The following is a 19,657-nucleotide window of genomic DNA, read 5'->3' on the forward strand; positions in this document are numbered from 1 at the left end:
GTCACATCCACCATCAGCTTAAGAGACTGCGGTAGGATGTGTGCGATGAGTGTAGCAGGCATTGCAAAACAAACAAGGAAATCAGATTTTTTCTAAAAAAGCAACAAATCCAGTACACTGATTTGTGGATCCGCAACACAAACAGCACAGCCCTGAAAAAGGGTAAGGATTGCAGAGCTAGACTGACCTATTTTCATTGTGTTTTCTCTTTATAATAAGAAAGTTTGGCAACATTGCTAGGATACAGAAGAGAACCTTTTCTGCCCAAAGAGAAAGATCTTTGTCATAAAAATGGACTGCAAAACTCAAAGCTCTCATGTCATATTTATCATCAGCTCCTGATTTGCCTAGATTGCTCACGTCTTTAGAACGGAGTGTTTCAAGAGCTTCCAGCTACAGGGTTGGTTTGACTTCTTCCCCTGAGGAAACAACCGCTGCTGTCATGTTTTAACTACACAATCCTTCCTGCTAGTCAGCAAGATATCTACAGCTGGAAAAGTCCCAGGGGCCCTCCCAGGAACAGGCTAATAATGTGCATGTAAAGGCTTTTGCCAGAAAAGGAAAGGATGCATTCGTAGAGCACACACAGAGAGTATGAACATCTCTGCAGCCTCTTCCAAAAGAAAAACCTGCCTCCTAACTCCTAAACCACAGGCATCTAAGGGTACAAACACACAAACCAGTTACTACAGGAGAAGGCAGGTGATGAACTGGGAGTCCCTCAACTGTTCTGTAGGAGCTGCTGAAGAGTCTTGCCAGCCCTGCAGTAGAAATACAATGTGGAGCATCCTCTCATCTGTCTGGGGAAATCACAGGGTTATGGGCGATCACTAGTGAGTAGTGATGTACAGCTCACACACCTGCATGTTGGCACCTCCTACACGCTAAGGCAGAGATTCTCATGTCGTTTAGGTAGGGCCCATCCTGGTCACCCTTCACCTTCTGGCTGAGATGGCTGAACCTCTCCTTGCTGCACAAGCCCATCACCTCTACCGTAGGCATGGAGCCACGTCTCCAGCTCACTAGTCATTACCATCACAGATTCTGACAGCAAATTTCTCGTTGTTTGTAGGAGCTGACAGGTACTGCTGTGGCTCGGTGTCACTGAGCAATACAAGGCTTGTCCTCGTGGCTGGGCAGTCAAACTGCTATGATGGTTTCCCCAACCAGTGTTTTCAATGCCTTCTACCCAGCTGCTGGGAAGCTGAAGCCAAAGAAAAGGACAAACTGAGAAATATCACTCCAAGCCAGCCAGATCTGAGACCAACACCTCAAATGCATATCCACCACTAACCGAAAATAAGAGCAGATCCTCATCCTTGGGGAAGACGCTGTGCTACAGCTCTCTGGGGGGACTGCCACAGGAAACAGAAGCACAGCAGAACAGTTTGCCAGCTTCCAAAACCAAAGAAAGTGGACACAACCAGAAGAATAAATAAAGATGAGGATATTTGGAATCTTGAGCTGTTCAGAGGCAGGTCACTGCTAATTTGCTAATTCCATGCCATTAAAGAGATTCTGGACACAGGCAGATCTGGTCTCTGCTACCTGTGGGGTAATGCACCAGCCAGCCCTCTGAAAACTAATGAGTTTTAGTCTAAAGAGTCTTTAGCCTCACCACAAAGTAACCAGGCATGACATATTCTAGATTTATACTAACTCCGATTTCATCCAAGAGGCTTCTATAGATATCTGCCCTAGCATCAGAAAGTGCTGGGTCCCCTCCCTGGGCATGGGGCTGCAGAGGTAAAGACACCTCTACAGTCACCTACAGCCGCACATGCACCTTCTCCAGACTTTACTGGTCAGCTGTGGTCCCACAGCAGCGACGATATAGATCCCAGTGAAAATCAGAGTTCAAGAGCTCAGGAAAAGAGGCAAGCAGCAGCTGGGAGCTACGTGTTCCCAAGATCTTGGCTGGGAAACGCTACAGCTGAGCGTATCTCAGCATGATTACCTGGGAAAGTCTGCTGAACACTCGTTTGAGACAGGTTAGGACAGGTAGCACACGCTGATAGAGCCACCAGCTTTTACACAGAGCCCCAGCAACTCCAGGGGGGAAGGTTCCTGGCTGGCAGACAGAAACGCTTCCCTTTGGTCACGGAGAGCAGCTAATCCTGAGGGCAGGCCCAGCACACGGCTCTACAAGCAGCAATGCCTCTGCTCGGGGTGAGCCATCTCCCCTCACCCCAAACTGTATGGACATAATAACGTTCGTAGCAGGAGCTTCACATGAGCAGGAGTGCTGATACTATCAGGATCAGTGGCTGTTTCAGCAGAGAAGCAAGAATAACTTGTTTGGCGCTTCTAAGGAGCCATGCTGCAGGCTGCGGAGCAGGAGAAACTTTCTGCTTTTGACAAGGGTCCAGAAAGTTTCTCCTATTTTAAAATTTAGCATCAATTTAGGAAAGTGGAAAAAAAAAAAACAGTCTTTTGTTTTAAATAGCGTCTTCTTCCCAATCACGTACTGAACACAGCAATAAAAAAAGTATTGAATTTATACACAGTGCAGCTTTTGCACATGCTTGTTCCTTGAATGTAGCTGTTAGCACCAAAAGAAACTGAGAAAAAGGAAAAACTACCAGGCCAGGCAGGGGGAAGCTGCATTCCTATTAATGCACTAAAAATGCACATGCTGCACTTAGAGCTCTAAGAATGCAGCCCCGATTTTTTTTTTCCACTAGAATTTGAAAAGAATAAATCAAAGTAATTATAGCAGTGCCCTTTCAGAATTGCTTTGCAAAGCTGAAATCAGAGCTTCAAAAGGTTTTTACTAGCAGCCAGCAAATCCAGAGAAGCAGAGATGCCTACTTCGGGCAGCTGCACTAGCCCCAGGACGTGCTTCATGAGCCACTTGCACATGGAAAAATAGCCTGGGTTGAATTAAAGCAGCTTATAAAGTCTATATTTGTATCTCACCTCCCCCAGCCCTTATTACCTACACATCTGCATGAAATCAGGATCATGCCTTCTAAAAGGCTCCCTGGCTTTTGATGCACCCCCCCCACCTATATAACATTTATTGTCCAAGAACTCCAGAGCAGAGACAGACAGCTCATCACTCCTCTATTATAGGGAAATTAAAGTATGATTTATTAAATAAAAGGCCAGCAGTGGAAGTAAGAGCTGAATCTGAGTGCTTTGACTCTTGACGTAAAGGTTTAGTGCACTGGGGACTGCTGCCACCCTAGCAGGGTGACACAGCACCGTCAGCTACGTTTCGTTAGCCAGGCAATGACTGCTGGCTACTGATCCTGGTTTCGTGCAGATGCAGGCAGGCTGCACGAACAAAGGCTTCTCCTCCGCCATCTGAACAGAGATCCGTCTTCCCAGTGACCATGGACAGGGTGGATTAAAAAATTCGTATTTTAAAAAATATGTTTCTTTGAAGTTGACAGTTATGTTAACTTTGAGAAATTCTGCCTAGGAATTGTTCACATTAAATTTAAAAAGCAATTAGGTAGTTCAAGTTTGCTGCATAAGCTTTAAAGAACAGACAAGAGCACTGGGGACAGTCACTGGCTTAGTGCATGGCACTAAATTTCAGTAAAATGTGTTCTTAAGTGAACCAGAAACTGTTTTCCTCCTCCAATCAACCAACAGTTCCTAGAGGAGAGCAACTAGTTACAGAAGACTGAAATCACACTCTGTCCAGAAACAGTTAGTTATATTCAGTAACTATAACATTTTCATTAAACAATTATTATTCAAGGCACAACTTGACAAGACAGAGTCCAACACAGTGCAGTTTACTAACAAGAACGGTACACGGCTGGTCTCGGGTGATTCAGTTGCACTTCCATCCCAACACAGCTTGCTTCAAGACACAGGTTAAAAAAACAAAAGTATATTTTCACCTTAGAATAACTTTCTCTTTTGCCATTTTAACACAACAAAATGCAAAACCAGAAGTCTGAAAAAATACATTTTCACCTATACACATATTCTTTATAGACTTAAGCTCTTTGTAAAATGTGGCACAAAGTTTGATATGAAGCTTACACTGAGTTGTAAATGCAAATGTTTCATTGTTACTGACCAGTGACAAATTATCTTCCAAGGTAAACCAATATGCAAATATGCAAACCAAGATTAAAATCAACGATTTAAAACAAGACTTGCTGATTTAAGCCATGGCTGAAGTCTGGCAATGTCAATGCATCCACCCTGGCCACAGGCACCCTCAGCTCTCCCCAGAAGCCCACAGTTTTTTGGGTAAAAACCAAGGAGTGCCGCAGGGCAGCACAAGGGACACTGGCCACCTCTCCACGTTGTACCTGTTAGGAAAAGAGGACTTCAATCTCCAAGGCTGCCATTCCAACACCTTCACTAGCACTAAATTCACAGGAAACCTAAGGACCTAAGAGACAGAACATGGAAACTTTATCAGGATTTCTAAGGCATCCTGCTGCGTTCAGCTCTGCTCAGGAAAAACTGCATCTAAATAGAATGCATTTTCAGAGTTTGTCAAGAGGGATTTTTCAAGCACTTAAAAAGAGTTAATTTATTACCTGCCCAAAATAAAGGCAGCAGAAGGACAAAAGGGGCTTAAACAAAACTTCTGGACTGGGATATCCTCCAGTCTGGAGGAATGCACATCTGGATGGGAGCATTGAGCTTGTCTCATTTCTAAAAATACACTATTCATTGATCATTAGTGGGATGTTTATACTTTGCATAAAACATGTAAGCCATTTTATAGTTTGTCATACATATTTCTCCCTGCTGAAACCTCTGCAGATCCCTTCAATAAAACATAAGTTTACCCCCAGACCCAGATCCCCACTGCAGAAGTCGTCAGCACTACATGCACAGAACCGCTGATCAGCCAAACGCCTCTACACGAGGAAGCCAAGAGCTTCTGCAGCCTGAATCTTCCTCTACCCATGGAACAAAAAGAACTCTTTGTCCCACAGCCATCGGAAGCCTGTCATAACGTACCAGCAGCTCATGTGTCACGCCACAGACAGCACATTTCAGTCACCTTTGCTCTTAATACAGAGAGAAACATTTTTGTAGTCTTATGGGATACAGCATTGATTGGAATGGTCTAAACATGCCAATTTAGACAAAAACGTTTTGAAATGCATACGGATGCACTACCAGGATATGAGAAAGACTCCAAGAATGACGTTTTGACCATTCTTTCTGCAGCTAGCCAGGGGCTAGTATATGCACCTGGCAGGAACCACACATACAGGGTTCCAGGCAGTAAATCCTCCCAACAGCCATCTCACAACAACCTGTGTTAGGGTGGTCATTTATCCCAAAAGGGGCTGTAGGTGGGCCTCAATTCCACACAGACTCGCTGTGTAAATGTCACACTGAACTTCACCTTGGTGGCCCAGATGCTCCTGTCACAGGAACACAGAAATCCAGCAAGTTAGGTGATCTGGAAAAAAACTGGTAGTATGTGAAGGGAAAGGTGGTTGTTTCTTTACTTTCACAGAACATCTTGCTGACAAAGCGTACAGCTGCAAGTTCCTTTCCTTTCTTGCACACAGCACAGTTACCCCACACCCCAAAAAAAAAACTAAACTGAAAAGGGAATAAGAGAGGATATCGGCTATATGGGGGAAGAAAGTGAAAGTAGTAATCAAAGTTATCAGAATATATAAAACAAAACAGAAGAATTAGAGATTTCCCCCTTCACCATCTGTGGCAGCACTGCCCTCAGGCCTGATTCATGAGATGTTGACAGGCTCATCTCCCGAGAGCTCCTGTGCCCCTCCACGTGCCCACAGGCCCAGGACTTACACTGCCATGCCACCAACAAACTCTTCCGTAGCCTGGCAGTAGATTGTGATGGCAACACGGGCATCTGCATCAAACGTGAACTCCAGGCTGTACAGGACTTTCTGCTTCCCATTCTCCTCAGTAGGGCTGTCAACATCATCTTTATACCTGAAAGACAATGCCAGAGGATTAGAACTCATACGAGATATCATCAAGATCCCTCTGGAAATCAGGACAAGAGTACTCTAGTCCAGATGTTCTGGGCAGGCAAGGCACCATGGGCTGCCGCCTGGTGCTTCCCAGGAGATCACCATTCCTTCCTCTGAGGAAGGTTCTTCCCAGATTTGACTGAAGTTATTAACGTGAATCATGTAACAATGGTGTTGAGGAATCTCACCCTGCCCTACAGTGCCAGGACACAGAATGAGACAAAGAAGTGATCTCTTGAATGTCAAACCCTTAGGACAAGAAATATTCTCCTTCCTTTTAAACCTTCTTATTAGGTTCAGTATGTGACTAAAGAAATCTTGCATGGGCCTGATAAGTCTAAAGCCTAATTCTTTTAACTCTGTAAATTAAATGGTGCATGACAGGCAAAAAACAAGGTTTCTGTAACACAAAGAACTTCTGAAGCTCAACAAAAGGTACCTCCAGCATCACAGAGGTGATATTCAGATCAGAAAGCATCAGAATATAGGAACTTCAATACCTTTAAATGTACAGATCATCAACTAAATCTTCAATGCTGCTAATGACTGAAGCTTGCACATACTTAATGAGCAAAAATTAACACATTTAACTGTGTAACAGATGCATGATAACCAATACAAGAATGAGTTTAGAAGTTATTTCTATTAACATAAAGGTGATTCGTAACTTGGCTATGGGCTACGGTACAGCTGGATCCCATTGTGTGATCACCACTGCCCAGTACTGCTCCTTCTCCCTGCTGCTGGAACAGGCAGGTAACAAATCCGCTGAAGAAGCAAGTTATGGCCATGGATGAGCTGTGAGTTATGTCATGCCAGGAGTGGCCAGGAAGACCAGCAGACCTGGAAGAAGCAGCCCACACAACACACCATGAGAAGATATGCCCTTGAAGCACAAAGTGACAGAATGGACACGATTCACTGGCAGGGCAGATGCAGATTCCCATATGTAAATTCAAATCCCACTGTAACCCTATGACTGTAGGTAGCACCTACAATCTTGCCTTTGAGATCTGTACACCACCACTCAATTTGCTACCCAGCTCCAGCCTCACTTGTCCGACAGCGTTACCTCAACTGCCACAACGCCGGGTCGAAGCCAAGCAGCTAAACGATTCAGGAAAAGCTTGGCACTGTCTTTGACTTCACGGTATCAACCAGCCTCTCTCATCATTAAACAGGCTCGATGAATACGCTGCACTATTGAAAATGGTTAGAAATGGGCTAGGCAAACCTCCATGATTCAACCTAAAAATCATCAAGGGAATCCTTATTTACCAAGTTCACCGAGATATAATAACTGCTGCCTAATTAAGAGGGTTCCAGCATGAATTTTACTTAACACCAGACTGAACAAGAATGAAATGTTCAGCTTCAGCAACTTAATACAGAGGCTGCGAAATAAAATTTAAGAGCAGCATAATCAAATACCTAACACACGTACTAATGTAACCCTAGTGAATCACTATAGCATACACTTGCATTCCTGTCTGAAGAATTTGGAGAGCTCCAAATAAGATTTCTGCCAGAGGTTCACCTAGGTCAGAACAGCAAATCAAACTAGAATACACCCAACGTACTAGTATTTAAAAAAAAAAAAAAAAAAAAATTAAAAAAAAACCACAAAACCCACACAGAAATCCCAAGAACTGAGCGTCTAAACACCTGCAGCATCCTGGATAAAATACACAGTACAGAGCAAGATGGTATTTTCACACAAGCTAGTTGCTTTCAGAGTACAAAATCACGGCAGTTGAAGGCCCTACACAAGAAACACTGCAGGCAGCAGGGCAGATTTGCCTAGAAAACACGGAGGTAGCATCAACATTTTAGGCTGGACTGACCCAAGAGCACAGGTGGCAACAATCCACTCACAAATGTGTGTGTGTCCAAGAAAGCAGGAGCACAAGCTTCTGCAAATTCTCTCTTGCTGTGCTGCCCTCCGTAGATCCGGGGTTGGCAGTGAGGGATCCAGGCTACGATACACTTGCCACTTCTTCCAGAAGAAGTAGGGTGGGGGAGAACCAGCACCCTCCCAGGCAAGCATTGATGTAAGCTACTTCACAGACCTATACTCACTGCATATCTAGGTGGGTATTAAAATAGAGATGCCCACTGACACCACAGACCTGTAACAGCCCCAAGTAACAAAGTGGGACATCTAGGGGTGGGGGCAGATCATGCCAAAGCAATGCGTCATTAGTAAAACCATTGCCTGTTTTGTCTTCTCAGTGAAGTCACAAAAAGCACACGGGTTTGCAGATCTCCCTCCTGCTCCCAACTTCACCTCTGCACATCCCTGACAGCACTCAGAATATGCTTCCATCCTTCCAAGAAAAGGGGTTAAACCTAGACTAGAATAGATCTGTTGCCCTGGGAAACCACTGAGGGGCCACCACCAACTGCAGTGCCTGAAGAGGTTTCTGGAGGATGCATGTGCTGGGAAATGGGAGAGTCAGAGCCCTGTCTGCCTGGAACACCATCACTCGAGCAGACTGCAAGGTGTACGTGCCCAAACGGTGACAGTCACAGCAAGGCTGTGTACACATCTTCATGTTGCAACACACCTGGTGCTGCAGGTTAAGGAAATTGTCTGGCACACAGGAAAGAGTTCAGGCAAGGAAAGACAGCATGAGCAGCTATGGCAGCTGGTAGCTGGACCAAGGAACAAGCAAGGACTCCTCTGGTGCACACTTTGAGAGGCAGAGACACCTCATGTTCCACCTTCAGGTGCAGGAACAGTGGGATGTAACTTCAGGGGAGTAGCAAGACAAAGTCACACATTTTGCATTCCCTCTTTCTTTGCAATAGATGTGGCAGACAAGGAGGCGGCTCAGGAGTGGTTCAGGTGGTTCAAGAGCTCTTCCGTCTCCACCTGCACTCAAAGTTTACAATGTACATTTAGTCAAGACCTACGGTGTTGATGTGAGGTGCCCACAGATGCATGCACAGATTTATAAGCCGGCAACTTTGCTAGGTGTGCATTTCGGTGATGCACACAAGTTAATTACGCAGCCTCCACAATCACATGTATAGAGAGCAGAAGAGACTGACCACCTTTGAGAACAAACGGCTGATCCAATGTTATGATCAAAAAGGCAAAGCAAGATGACATAGTAAACCCCACCAACTCCTCCACTCACAGCAAAGCCCCTCCCTGTGAAAAAGCCACTTCCCATTTGGCTTCTGAGAGATGTTACCCTGTTTATGTGGAAGCCTGCAAAATAACAGCAAGTGTGGGAGGAAAGGAGGACTTTTTCCTAGAGAAGTAGTTTGCCCTTAAGCTGAAAAAGCCAGACAGCATTCAGAGAAGTTTACTAATGGTTACTTTTTCAGAAGTTCTTCCCTCTTTTCCTGTTCAATCAGTTTTGAAATCACAAGTATTGTTCACTAAAAAAAACAAAACCAAAAAAACAACCAACAATAAAAAACACAAACCAAAACCAGAACAAAAACACCCTCCAGTTTTCACATAAAAACAAACTGGGGGTTTTGTGCAGTTATGACTCAAATTACTCACGTTACAGCACGCTCCCAGAACCACCTTGGCTGAGAGCTGGAGCTGGCCCCCTGCCAGTACTCCAGCCCTGTGCCTGAAATGCAGAACTCAGAGCAGCTCAAGGATCTTTGGGAAATGCTCTGCCTGTCCAGATGCCTGGACATCTGCCCAGTCGCTCAGACCAAAACAAACCACTGTACGCTGGGCCCCTGTATTTCAGCCATGTGTTTCAGAAAGGGCGGCTGCAGGTCGAAGCACTGGCATTTAATCCAGCTAGTGCTGGTTCAGATCTGTCTTGAGCAGTGAAAGGTAACCGAGCCCCACAACTACCCAGACCTCCTTCCCCTATGCACAGGACATAAGCCATCTAAACAAACATGTAACACTACAGCCAAACTTTATCTTGGCAGCAGGAGAAAGCTGAGGAAGTTTCACTCAAGACCAATCAGCCCTCCTGGCCTGTGACTTGCACCAGAATCAGCGTTCTGGCTTCTCCTTGTAAAAAAATGCAGAAAGGAATCTGTTTGTAGGGTTTACTGACCTGACTAATATATTTTGTCCATGCTTATGATTTCATGGTTTTGTTTACCACTCTAGTCTGTCCTGTAGAGACAGATATATCACTGGTCCTGTTTGGAAACACAGATTGCTCAAGTCTAGGGGTAGGGAGCATATAAACCACCTGAAAGCTCTGATCACAAGGGAACACAGAAGCCTCTGGCCATATCTAGCAAGAAGGATTGGGAATTCAGCTATTTCTCCAAAACCCTACCAAACACAGTTTAGCTCTGGATGATGGGTTGAATAAAATGAAAGGTTCAGGCAATAACAGTACCTCACAAGTCGGAGAGAGTCTTTGCGGATGTTCACCAAACTTCTCAGTGTCTTCACTGGCTCATGTGGAGCTGGAGTTACATAGGGAAACTGGAACAAAAAGACAAACGATTCTCCTATTTTTATACTATACAAGGTAGCAGCATGTTACCTGGTACACAATTTACCTAAACCAAGAAACGTCTGCCTTTAAAGATACTCAATACAACAGCCACAAGGAACAGTAGAGAGAATTATATTTACATCTTAATCAAGCATATTTCATGGCGAAAATCCAGCTCTGGCTCAGCAATAGCTCATACTGAGAGTACGCACTTTAAGAAAGGGCATTTTCACAAGCTCTTTTTCTGCACCCTGAATTCTAAGTCTGGAAAGCCTTGCTCTCACAAGCTTTTATTTCCACTAAAGAAAGGAAGCTCTTCCATGCATGTTACGGCATGCAAACAGTGACCTGACTGCTAATCAGCATCCCGAAGCCATGGATTACTGGGGGAAAACTCTTTTTATTCCAAAACAATGGGGCAAATGTTCTGGAAAAGAAAAGGAGACAGGGATAGGAGGCCTCACTCTAGTCTACAGCCAAGAGGCCTTCTCTCACAGATAGTCCTTTAAATAAAGGACAATAATGCTTCAGACTGTAATTCTCCTTACTGGTTGAGAATCTCCAGTGAGAAATGCAAAGGACACTGCTTACTGTGGCGTCTGCAACCTGTGCAGCTGCAGACCTGCCTGCTGGATCTCCCATCTCCTTGGTGAAGCCTGAAGCTGAAACATCCACTCACACGACTGCCAAGTTTGGCAGGTGCTCAAGCTGGAGCCATGGCCGCGCTCCAAGTCAGAGCAAAGGCACGACACAAAGGTACAGAGCTACAGGACAGGTTTTCAGGTGGAAGGTGTCTTGGAGTGTATCCAGTGTCACCATGCAGCCTCATTAGAGCTGGGGGTCCTTCAAACACATCTCCTGACTGCTCTGCAGTGGTGTAGAGCAACTGACATGGAGCAGAAGTACCAGGGACTGCCAATATACACGATTCCTTAGAAATGAGTCGCCTGCTAAACAGGCAGCCAAACGCTGCTGCAGCTGAACTTCAGGGCAGCTCCAGGACACAACCCTTCAGTGTCGTCCCCTCAGGCCACAGAAGCATATTGGTGGGGCAACAGCCAGAGCCTGAGGGACACGGTGCTGTTTCCTGACCGACAGGAGAAGGCCACAGAAGACACCGTGCCACAGGCAGCAGAGAATTCACGGGGCAGCCGCAGCTGCTTTCCTTGCACAGAGTGATCGGTACTATGGCTGGTAGCACTGCCCTACGCAGAGCGGTCAAGACCTCAGTTACTCCAGAGCGAAAACGTGGCCCATGTCCAGAAAGCAGTTTTGCCGCTCTGTGTGCAAGTGTCTTTTTCCTTGAAGATTAATCAGAGCAGCCAAAGGGCATTAACTTTACGTAGGCAAACTATATACCACGACAGCCTCCCTCCCTTAAACTTGTTTGGCAAACATCCCACTGTGTTAATAGCATTCGCACCCACTCCCCTCTGAAGAAATGATGAAATTCAGTGTCGGGATGTCTGCACGGAAGCCCAGGCTGAGACATGCAGCCAATTTAACTCTGCAAGGCCAGACCCTACAGCACACAGGATATTTAGCTAACAGCTGCATTTTCTGCTTTCATTGGAGTGCTGTGCAGCTGCCAGTCACAGAGCAAAGGAGAAGCAGTCAGCTTTCAACCACTGTCCTGCACAGGCCCTGCATACAGACATGCCAGAGCATACCTGGTGAGCATCCCTGTGCCTGCATAGCACTGCTAGTCCAGAACAATCTCCACCTAAAGTCCCTCATTCCTAAACCTGTTGCTCATCTGCACCTTCTGCCTGAAAAAATGCTTTCCAGATTCTCCCTTGTCCTACCCTGCAGAGTCCTTTCAACTAACTGTGGTGCTGAGATGACCAATGGCACAGCCCGAGGACAACTCAGAAAGCAGAACACGCTTGTCACTGGTCCAATTCAAACATCGAGTCATCTCGCCTCAGTTTCCCACATCTGTAAAACAAGGGTGATACTGAACTGCCTCCGAATACTACAAGCATGAATTAACTAATAGTCACAGCTTTTCTGAACATGAGAACCATGACATCAATTTTTCCTGTTTTGAAGCTGCAGAAATAAGTAGGAAAAGTGCTGGCACAGCAAGCAGCTCTTTACCGTTCATTCTCCAACACTCTGAATACATCTCCAAATGGCTCCTGCTCTGTTACTTTTTGGTTCTTTTTAAGCAGTTCTGAGATGGAAGGGAAATCCAAAACATAACACTTGCATAAAATTCCTATTTGTCCCTCAACTGTGCTACTCCCTGTTCACAATAAAAGCACAGGCCAATCACTTGAGCAGATGGCTTTTCAGAACCTCATAAGACACCCATGAGCCCAAAAATACCTCTGTGATCCAAATGGGAAAACAAAAGGAGAGATTTTCTGAGCAGCCCACCTAGGTTACAAAGCAAACAAAAAATCACCAAATATCAAGAGCTGTCTTAACACTACCCTGCACCCAGTCAGGCCACTCATTTACACAGAGAACGGCACGTGTTGAACCCTGGTTGGAGTCCATCCAACGTGCCCAGGAGCCCTGTGAAGTCCAGGCTCTGAGAGTGGATCAGCCTTCTCTGCAGACTTTTTACACTCGCTCAGGTGGGCAACCAGAATCAGTCCCAAAATCTGTGCTCCTGAGTTGCTGTCCTTCTTCTCCCACTACTTCTGCCTGAAGCGAAAATAAGCCTAGAAAGCGAATACTGCTTCTTAGAAAAACCCTGCTTGCACCCGAATAGCTGTGGCAGCCACCAACCTGGGACAAGAGTGGGGAAGCGCTCTTGCACCTCAGACCGGAACAACACTCCCCAAGTCACGAGGGTCTCTTAGGTCCGTGCTATCCTCCTCTACAAGTCCTACACAAGTTTTGCCAAAATAGGCAGACAATAGAAGGTTAAAATAGACAGCATATAGGAACTTGCCTGAACAGGTCTATTCCCAAGGAAGTTTAGATCCATGTTCTCGCCAAAAAGGTAGCCCTCAGGGTGAGGGGTGTCAAACTTCTCGCCTCCCATAAAGAAGTGACTTGCAAAGTAGTTTCCTAGAAAAAAAAAAAAACACAAGGGAATAAAAAAAAACCCACTCTAAATAAGTGTATCACAGCGAACAGCTGGTCTGTGCAATTTTTAATTCACAAGTATAAAAGAGCACAAGACGTAGAAAATACTTGCTAGTTCACTCCTACCCTGTATTGCTGATGGCCACTGCCAACAGCAGAAGCTGGAGGGTGGAGGAGAAACCCTTTTATAAATCATTACAGTGGAGATCATTCAATTTTAACTTGTTTTCCGGAGAAGGAACGGGGAGCAGTAAGAGTCAGCTCTTTTCAATATTGCCCAATTCTGATGAATTCTTTCTCTTTTCTCCGCCTTCCAGTGTGAAGCCCAGTCCCACAAACACCAGCAACCTGTTCTGAGAAGGATGAGGCTTCCTCCCACTGCAAACTCCTGTTGGCCAGGTTTGCCTTCCCTCACCTCTTTTACTCTCATATCCCAGGGCAAGAACCACACAAAACCTTTACTGTGAGTGTTAGAGACTATATGCCTTGATGCTGAATTTTATTAATAGCATTGACAGTTCTAAATGCAGAAACATGGATGTCTGGAAGAGATAAATCCTGGGACTGACTAAACTGAGCTTCACCTCTGAAAGCTTCACCACAGATCTGTTTCATTTATCTTTAAGGTGACACACTCCAGCGCAAATTTCAGGAGACAAAGGGTGTGCAAGGTCACTGGGATTCTGGAGCACTGGATTAACGGCAAAGTCATCTGAATTGATTCAGTTGTGCAAGAGCACCACAAATGTAGCTTCCCCACAGAAAGACTTCAGGAAAACACTCTCAAATATGAACTTCATGGAGTTACCATTTCAGAGAAATAACTATCAGGAGGGAACTAAAATAAAAGGCTCCACCTAAGCCATTTCCTTTGAAGTTTCAGAATGGGGATTTTTCATGCATGTGATGAAAGGACAGAGCCAAACGCACATTTGTTTCCCCTAGGTGCAATGCATAGACAGCATAAAATTTGTTTTAAAACGAGTCATTACAGAAGCAGTAACTAATCATCTGAATGGTTATGGAAGCATTATGGAAGGATTTGCAGTCCCTCTAGCTTGGAGCAAGCATGATTCACTCCAAAATGGGAGGGTTTTCATGAATGGCTCTGTTTTTTCCATTAAGCCGTTTTGCCTTTATGCTTCAAGACAGACTCTTCTTACTCCGCACAGATGGTAGTACTTTAATGACGATAGTAGTGCTCAGCTATTGCTGAGCTCAGTTCACAGGCATCCAGATGTTTATATTATAGAAACACATCCTTCTTTCCAGATACAACAATCAACTTCAGCACAGGTCCAGAATCTACCTAGAACCTGTCTTACACAATCAGCGTAACAAGATGTAGGTGTTCCAAACGACAGGCAACCTTTTCCCACCCCTCCCAGAAGCAACAAATTAAAAAGCTAATCTGAGTAGAACATCCAAGCACAGCTAGCTCGATACAGCCTCTCCAGCTGAGATAACACTGCCATGGTTTATGCTTATACTAAGGTTCAGAAAAGCATGACGAACACTGGGGTTTAGGAATAGATTTTGCATTTCACATGGGTCAAGTAGGAATGTGGTTTTGGAGCATTTTATCTGATTAACTGTGACGACGACTGTGCAGGATGCCTCCGTGGCACAGCAGCTGACTACCTGGCATCAGAGTCACACAGCTCCCTTGTATCCTAGGAGCAAGACATCCTGGGGCTCGACACGTCTCACTAAACCTGGATTCCATAAATTCAGAGTAATGCTCTTTTGTGGAAAAAGGTCTGCATCCCACAGGCAGAGGATGCACGGGTCCAGCGGGCAAGGACTGCTCGCCAGCACTGACACCCCATGCCGGGGGAGCCAGCAGCCCAGGAGAGCATCGCCGGGCAGCCCCTCCAGCACCCTGGGGTGAAAAGGCCTCTCTGGTACAACTGGAACAACACCAAAATGTATAACTAGCATGTTCAAGGAACCTGCCACACTGTCTTACTTTTGGGATCTCTAACAAATTGTTAGGGTTTCTCACAAATACATGCTACCCCCTGCAACACAGCAGCACTTATCTAACTGGAAACCACAGCTTCAATTCCACGTACAGACTGAAGGCTCCCTTCATCTTGCTAAGTCACCTCCTGCAATGTGAAGGATTTTTTCCCACAGTCTCTTCCTTCATGGGCAAACAAGAAACGCAGTCAGTGCCAGTCACAAAGAGCATGAGGAAAGTCACTTTGAGGAGCTCAGAGGCAAAACTGCTGGCGAGCAGAACAGCCCAGGGCTCTGTCAGTGCTGCTATGGCTACACAAGCCACTGCATATACAAGGTCTCAACAGAAAAAATAACAAACAAGGATGGCAGCAAACTGCCTTCACAAGTTTATAACACAGCTTTCAGCAGCTGAAAAAGAGATATTCTATTGCAAGCCTTCAGAAATCATACACTGCCTACAACAGCCAGGAGCACAGAGTCGGCAACACAGCTGCAGCCCCATCAAAACAAGGGCTGTATCGCACAGAAAGTAATTAGATACCCATTTAGGCTTCCTACCATTATTAGAATTAACAGTGAAGTGATAGAAATTGAGTCCTTTTTAATTACTTAGCCAGACGCTCACCACCGCGGCATGCTGAGGGATGGACTGACAGCATGGTTCTGGGGACAGCCTGAGCCTGAACCAGCCCCATGGCTGGACAAGGTCCTCTCGCCTTCTTCATCGCCCATCCCTGCTGGGCCACCAAAAGCCATCATGTAGCAAACAGGAACACAGCTCTGAGCCGGGCAAAATATAATCCAGCAACAAACAAGTAAAAAAGCAACTGGTTCTCACCCACGAATCCTCCAGTCTGGTGCTCATGAACAGCGGGGGAGAAGGCAGGAAAGGAAAGCACCAGCCCACGGCAGGCAGTGGTGGCATCACCATGTTGGGCTGAAGAACTACAGCAGGAGTCATGGACACAACCACCCCATGCTGTGCTTTGCATGGCAGGTGAGCAACGACAGCTACATGTGAAATACAGCAACATATTCCTGTCTCAACATTGTCGTGGTACATGTGGCTCATGAGCTGAGAACAAGGTGACAGACTGAGTAGAACTCAGGGTACTCTTCTCCTATTTAAAAACCTTTATTTGATCAAAGCATCACTCCCAAGCCACAAAGCAGTTTAGCTTCAGAGTGGAGCAATCTACCTTTCTTTTTTCCTCCCAAACATGGCCAGGGTCTGCAATTCTCTTCCAAGAGCCTGCTCCAGCGGAGAAAAGCCATCTCAAGGGCATATGCTCCCTGCCCTGCTCCACACTGCAGATGAACTCAGTGGAAAGACAGACGAGCTGACGAAGGAGCTGCAGAAAACGCTGGTGCATTGCTCACTGGTTGCTAAAGCAATAGGGGCATCATGAGACTGCGTGCTAGAACACAGATTGTTTTAACCACTTCAAGCAGAGAAGCACAGCAAAGACCATGTCTGTTCCTTGTGATTACCCATTTTCAGCCTGTTTCCTCAGAGCACTAATTCTTCTGTACAAACCAGGCCCTCATCCAACGCTCCCTTCCAACTGGTCAGGCACTTGCAATGCCAGCGCAGTCTCCGTGAAGCAAGCAAAAAAGGTTAAAACATACCAGTGAAGAGAAGAATCAGAATCAGAAAGAACAGAATCAGGTGTTATCTCGCAGCATTTCAGCAGCCTCAGCCCCACAGATGCAGGAGGCGAAATACACATGATCCATATTCAGAGCCTTCCAAGGCATAAGCAGTGCATTTTCACAAGATTTTTAACTACAAAACTGCATACTGGTTGCAACAAAGCTGTTAAACAACCTGCAAATGCCTCATTAGGGACTCTGGCTTATAAAGACCAAGGTGGATTCCACAACAACTCACTCAATCCTCCACAGAGCACGTGACTGACTCAGCAATAACCACATCAAAAGTCAATAAACGAGAACTGAATATTTACCATGCCATTTGCAACCATCTGTGACTCAACAAGGTGCTGCCACTTGGTATGACCTCGTAAAGTAACCGTGTTCCTTTCCACAGGAAGGCTGACACAATGACTAAATTACAGCCAGGATACCTGCACTTTGCGTTTATGTCCTCTCACAACACAGTCTTCTTGTGAAGTGGTGTATTTGTTCCAGAACGTGCACTCGCATCCTTCAAACCAACGCTGATCGCAGACGAGAGCTGATCAAGCCGCTGCAGTTTGCCCAGACACCCACAGTAAGTTAAGATCTGCTTAAACCAGAGACTCGGAGGGAAAGACCACGAAAGGTGAAGGACGGCCCTCAGTGCTGAATGAATGAGACTCCTGTGGACAGGTAACCTGAGGTAATCCCCCTCACTTTCGGGGGACCTCTGAGCAGGCAGGAGCCTGCCTGTGCGCCCGGCTAACGCTCCAGTGCACACATCCAAACAATCACCTAACACAGCCAATGCAAAACTGGTTTCTTCCACTCCAGCAGTGAGGTGCAGTACAGGGCTCACAGCAACCATGTCAAGTTTGACACAGTTAGAAACCATTTAGCCTAAGAACTTTTTGTACTACTTCCAGCTTGCTTCCTGAAATCAAATACAACCACACACACTCCCAGTCACCTTCCCTCCCCACTGCCAGGTTTTGGACCAGTCACGGCCAACCTTTCCAGCCCCACGTCAAACACACGTAGGACTATAGGGCCAGAAGGGACAGTGTCCTTCTGAACGCACTCCACCTGAAGAAAGGAAGAGAGTGCCATCCTAACAGCCCTTACTGTTCTGGTGTTCAGTAACCTTCCTTAAATCTCTGCCTTAGAAGTGTTCATGACCTCTTCTTCTGCCTACAATGATCCTGAGCTTGGACAGCTCCTTTCCCTCCTGCAGTCAAGATGATCCTTGTTAGATAAACAAGAAGAAGGCAAAGAGAAAGGTCTAGCCTAAAGCCAGTATGCTTTCAGAAAGACAACAAGCAAGTGCAGCAACAACAAAAAAATTAACAGGCATCTAATTGTATCCAAAGCCTTTAAAGGAAATACCAATATTTTTCTTTAATCGGTTGCCTGAAAGCATTAGCTGTTCAGTTTTACAAGGGAGGAATCACACACAGAATGTTCTTTGGCAGCATCTACATCAACAGACCCCTTCCATGGCGCATGTGAACATACAAGCACACTGGCTAAAACCTCTCACACCATTAAATTCTAGTCTGGGTAATTACAACAGTATAGAAACAACAGGATGATGACTTGAAAGTAGCAGTTTAATGTTCATTGCATATGATGGTTATAATGAACCCGGTCCATATCTAAAATCCTGTCTAAGTGTCAAGAGAAATCAGATGCAACCTCCAGGCTGTCAGAAATTGCCAGCAGGGCCCACGCTGCCACAGCTACAGCTCAGCAGGCAGCTCATGTCCACCCGGTCTCCCACAATGGGAAAGCCCCCCCAGCCATCCAAGGGACACGCAGAGTCCTGCTGGGTTCCGAGCAGTGACATTTGTCCTTCCTAGTAGCCCAATAAACTAGTTGCCACCCCCCTAAAAAAGCAGTTTGCATTTTCTAAGAGAGCCAAAACAGCTGAAGAATTTTTCTGGGAAGGTTTCCCCCTTATATGTCCTCCACATCACCATTCTTGCTGAAGGGCGACCTGCAACAAAACAAGGTGTAATGATGGCAAGACTCTATTTGAGAAGGTCTTGTATCTACTCCAAACAAAATGGGAGGACCTACTTGCCTCTATCGCACAGCCCTGAGGATGTCACAGCCAGCAAGTCATCAGACACACAGAGAACTCGAGTGTCTGAACAAAAAGGCTATGTTGCATCTGCACCCAAGAGTGAGAGAACCCAAACTGCCACTCTGCAAATTATTTAGCCTGCCTGGAAAAGCCCTAGCAAATCAGAAACTCAGAGAAATTTCTAAGCAAATGGATACTTTAAGAAAAAAGAGCACCTGAATTTCCCTGATGACTCATTTTGTGAGAAGAATAAAGAAATAAACAAGTTACACCAGCCAATCTCACAAGCCAGTCTAAGATAAGGTGAGTCAGAGGCTCATCCCAACTTCACAAAAGTGGCACTGCTGACAACTCTCTAAGTTTTCAGAACGTCTCCCTTTGGAAAACAAATACCCATGTAGGTCAGTCCAACAGCGCCCAAGTAAGAACTGCTGCCATTCTATGGAGTTGAAGAACACTGTCATGTGGGAATTTTTCCATCTTATATTCCATCAGATTCGCTTTTCCTTCCACATCCCCACCAAACTCCGCTGTCGCTCCCCCTT

General features: G+C 45.7%; 1 protein-coding gene across 11 annotated transcripts in view; it reads right to left on the reverse strand.

Moving 5' to 3' along the window:
• MGRN1 (mahogunin ring finger 1) overlaps window positions 1–19,657 on the reverse strand; it is a 52,019-nt gene that overhangs the window by 31,652 nt on the left and 710 nt on the right. For 5 of the 11 annotated variants that reach the window (XM_065030813.1, XM_065030816.1, XM_065030815.1 and 2 more), the window contains exons 2-4: window positions 13,287–13,405; window positions 10,280–10,368; window positions 5,758–5,904 (exon numbers count right to left, since the gene is read on the reverse strand). In XM_065030813.1, the coding sequence (XP_064886885.1) occupies window positions 5,758–5,904; window positions 10,280–10,368; window positions 13,287–13,405 (355 nt within the window). Of the gene's footprint in view, window positions 1–5,757; window positions 5,905–10,279; window positions 10,369–13,286; window positions 13,406–16,226; window positions 16,396–16,587; window positions 16,742–17,017; window positions 17,205–19,657 lie in introns of those variants that run through there. The other 6 variants (XM_065030811.1, XM_065030814.1, XM_065030810.1 and 3 more) reach the window with 3 other exon arrangements.

The sequence above is a fragment of the Columba livia genome, chromosome 15 (assembly GCF_036013475.1).
Source record: "Columba livia isolate bColLiv1 breed racing homer chromosome 15, bColLiv1.pat.W.v2, whole genome shotgun sequence".
NCBI lineage: Eukaryota > Metazoa > Chordata > Aves > Columbiformes > Columbidae > Columba > Columba livia.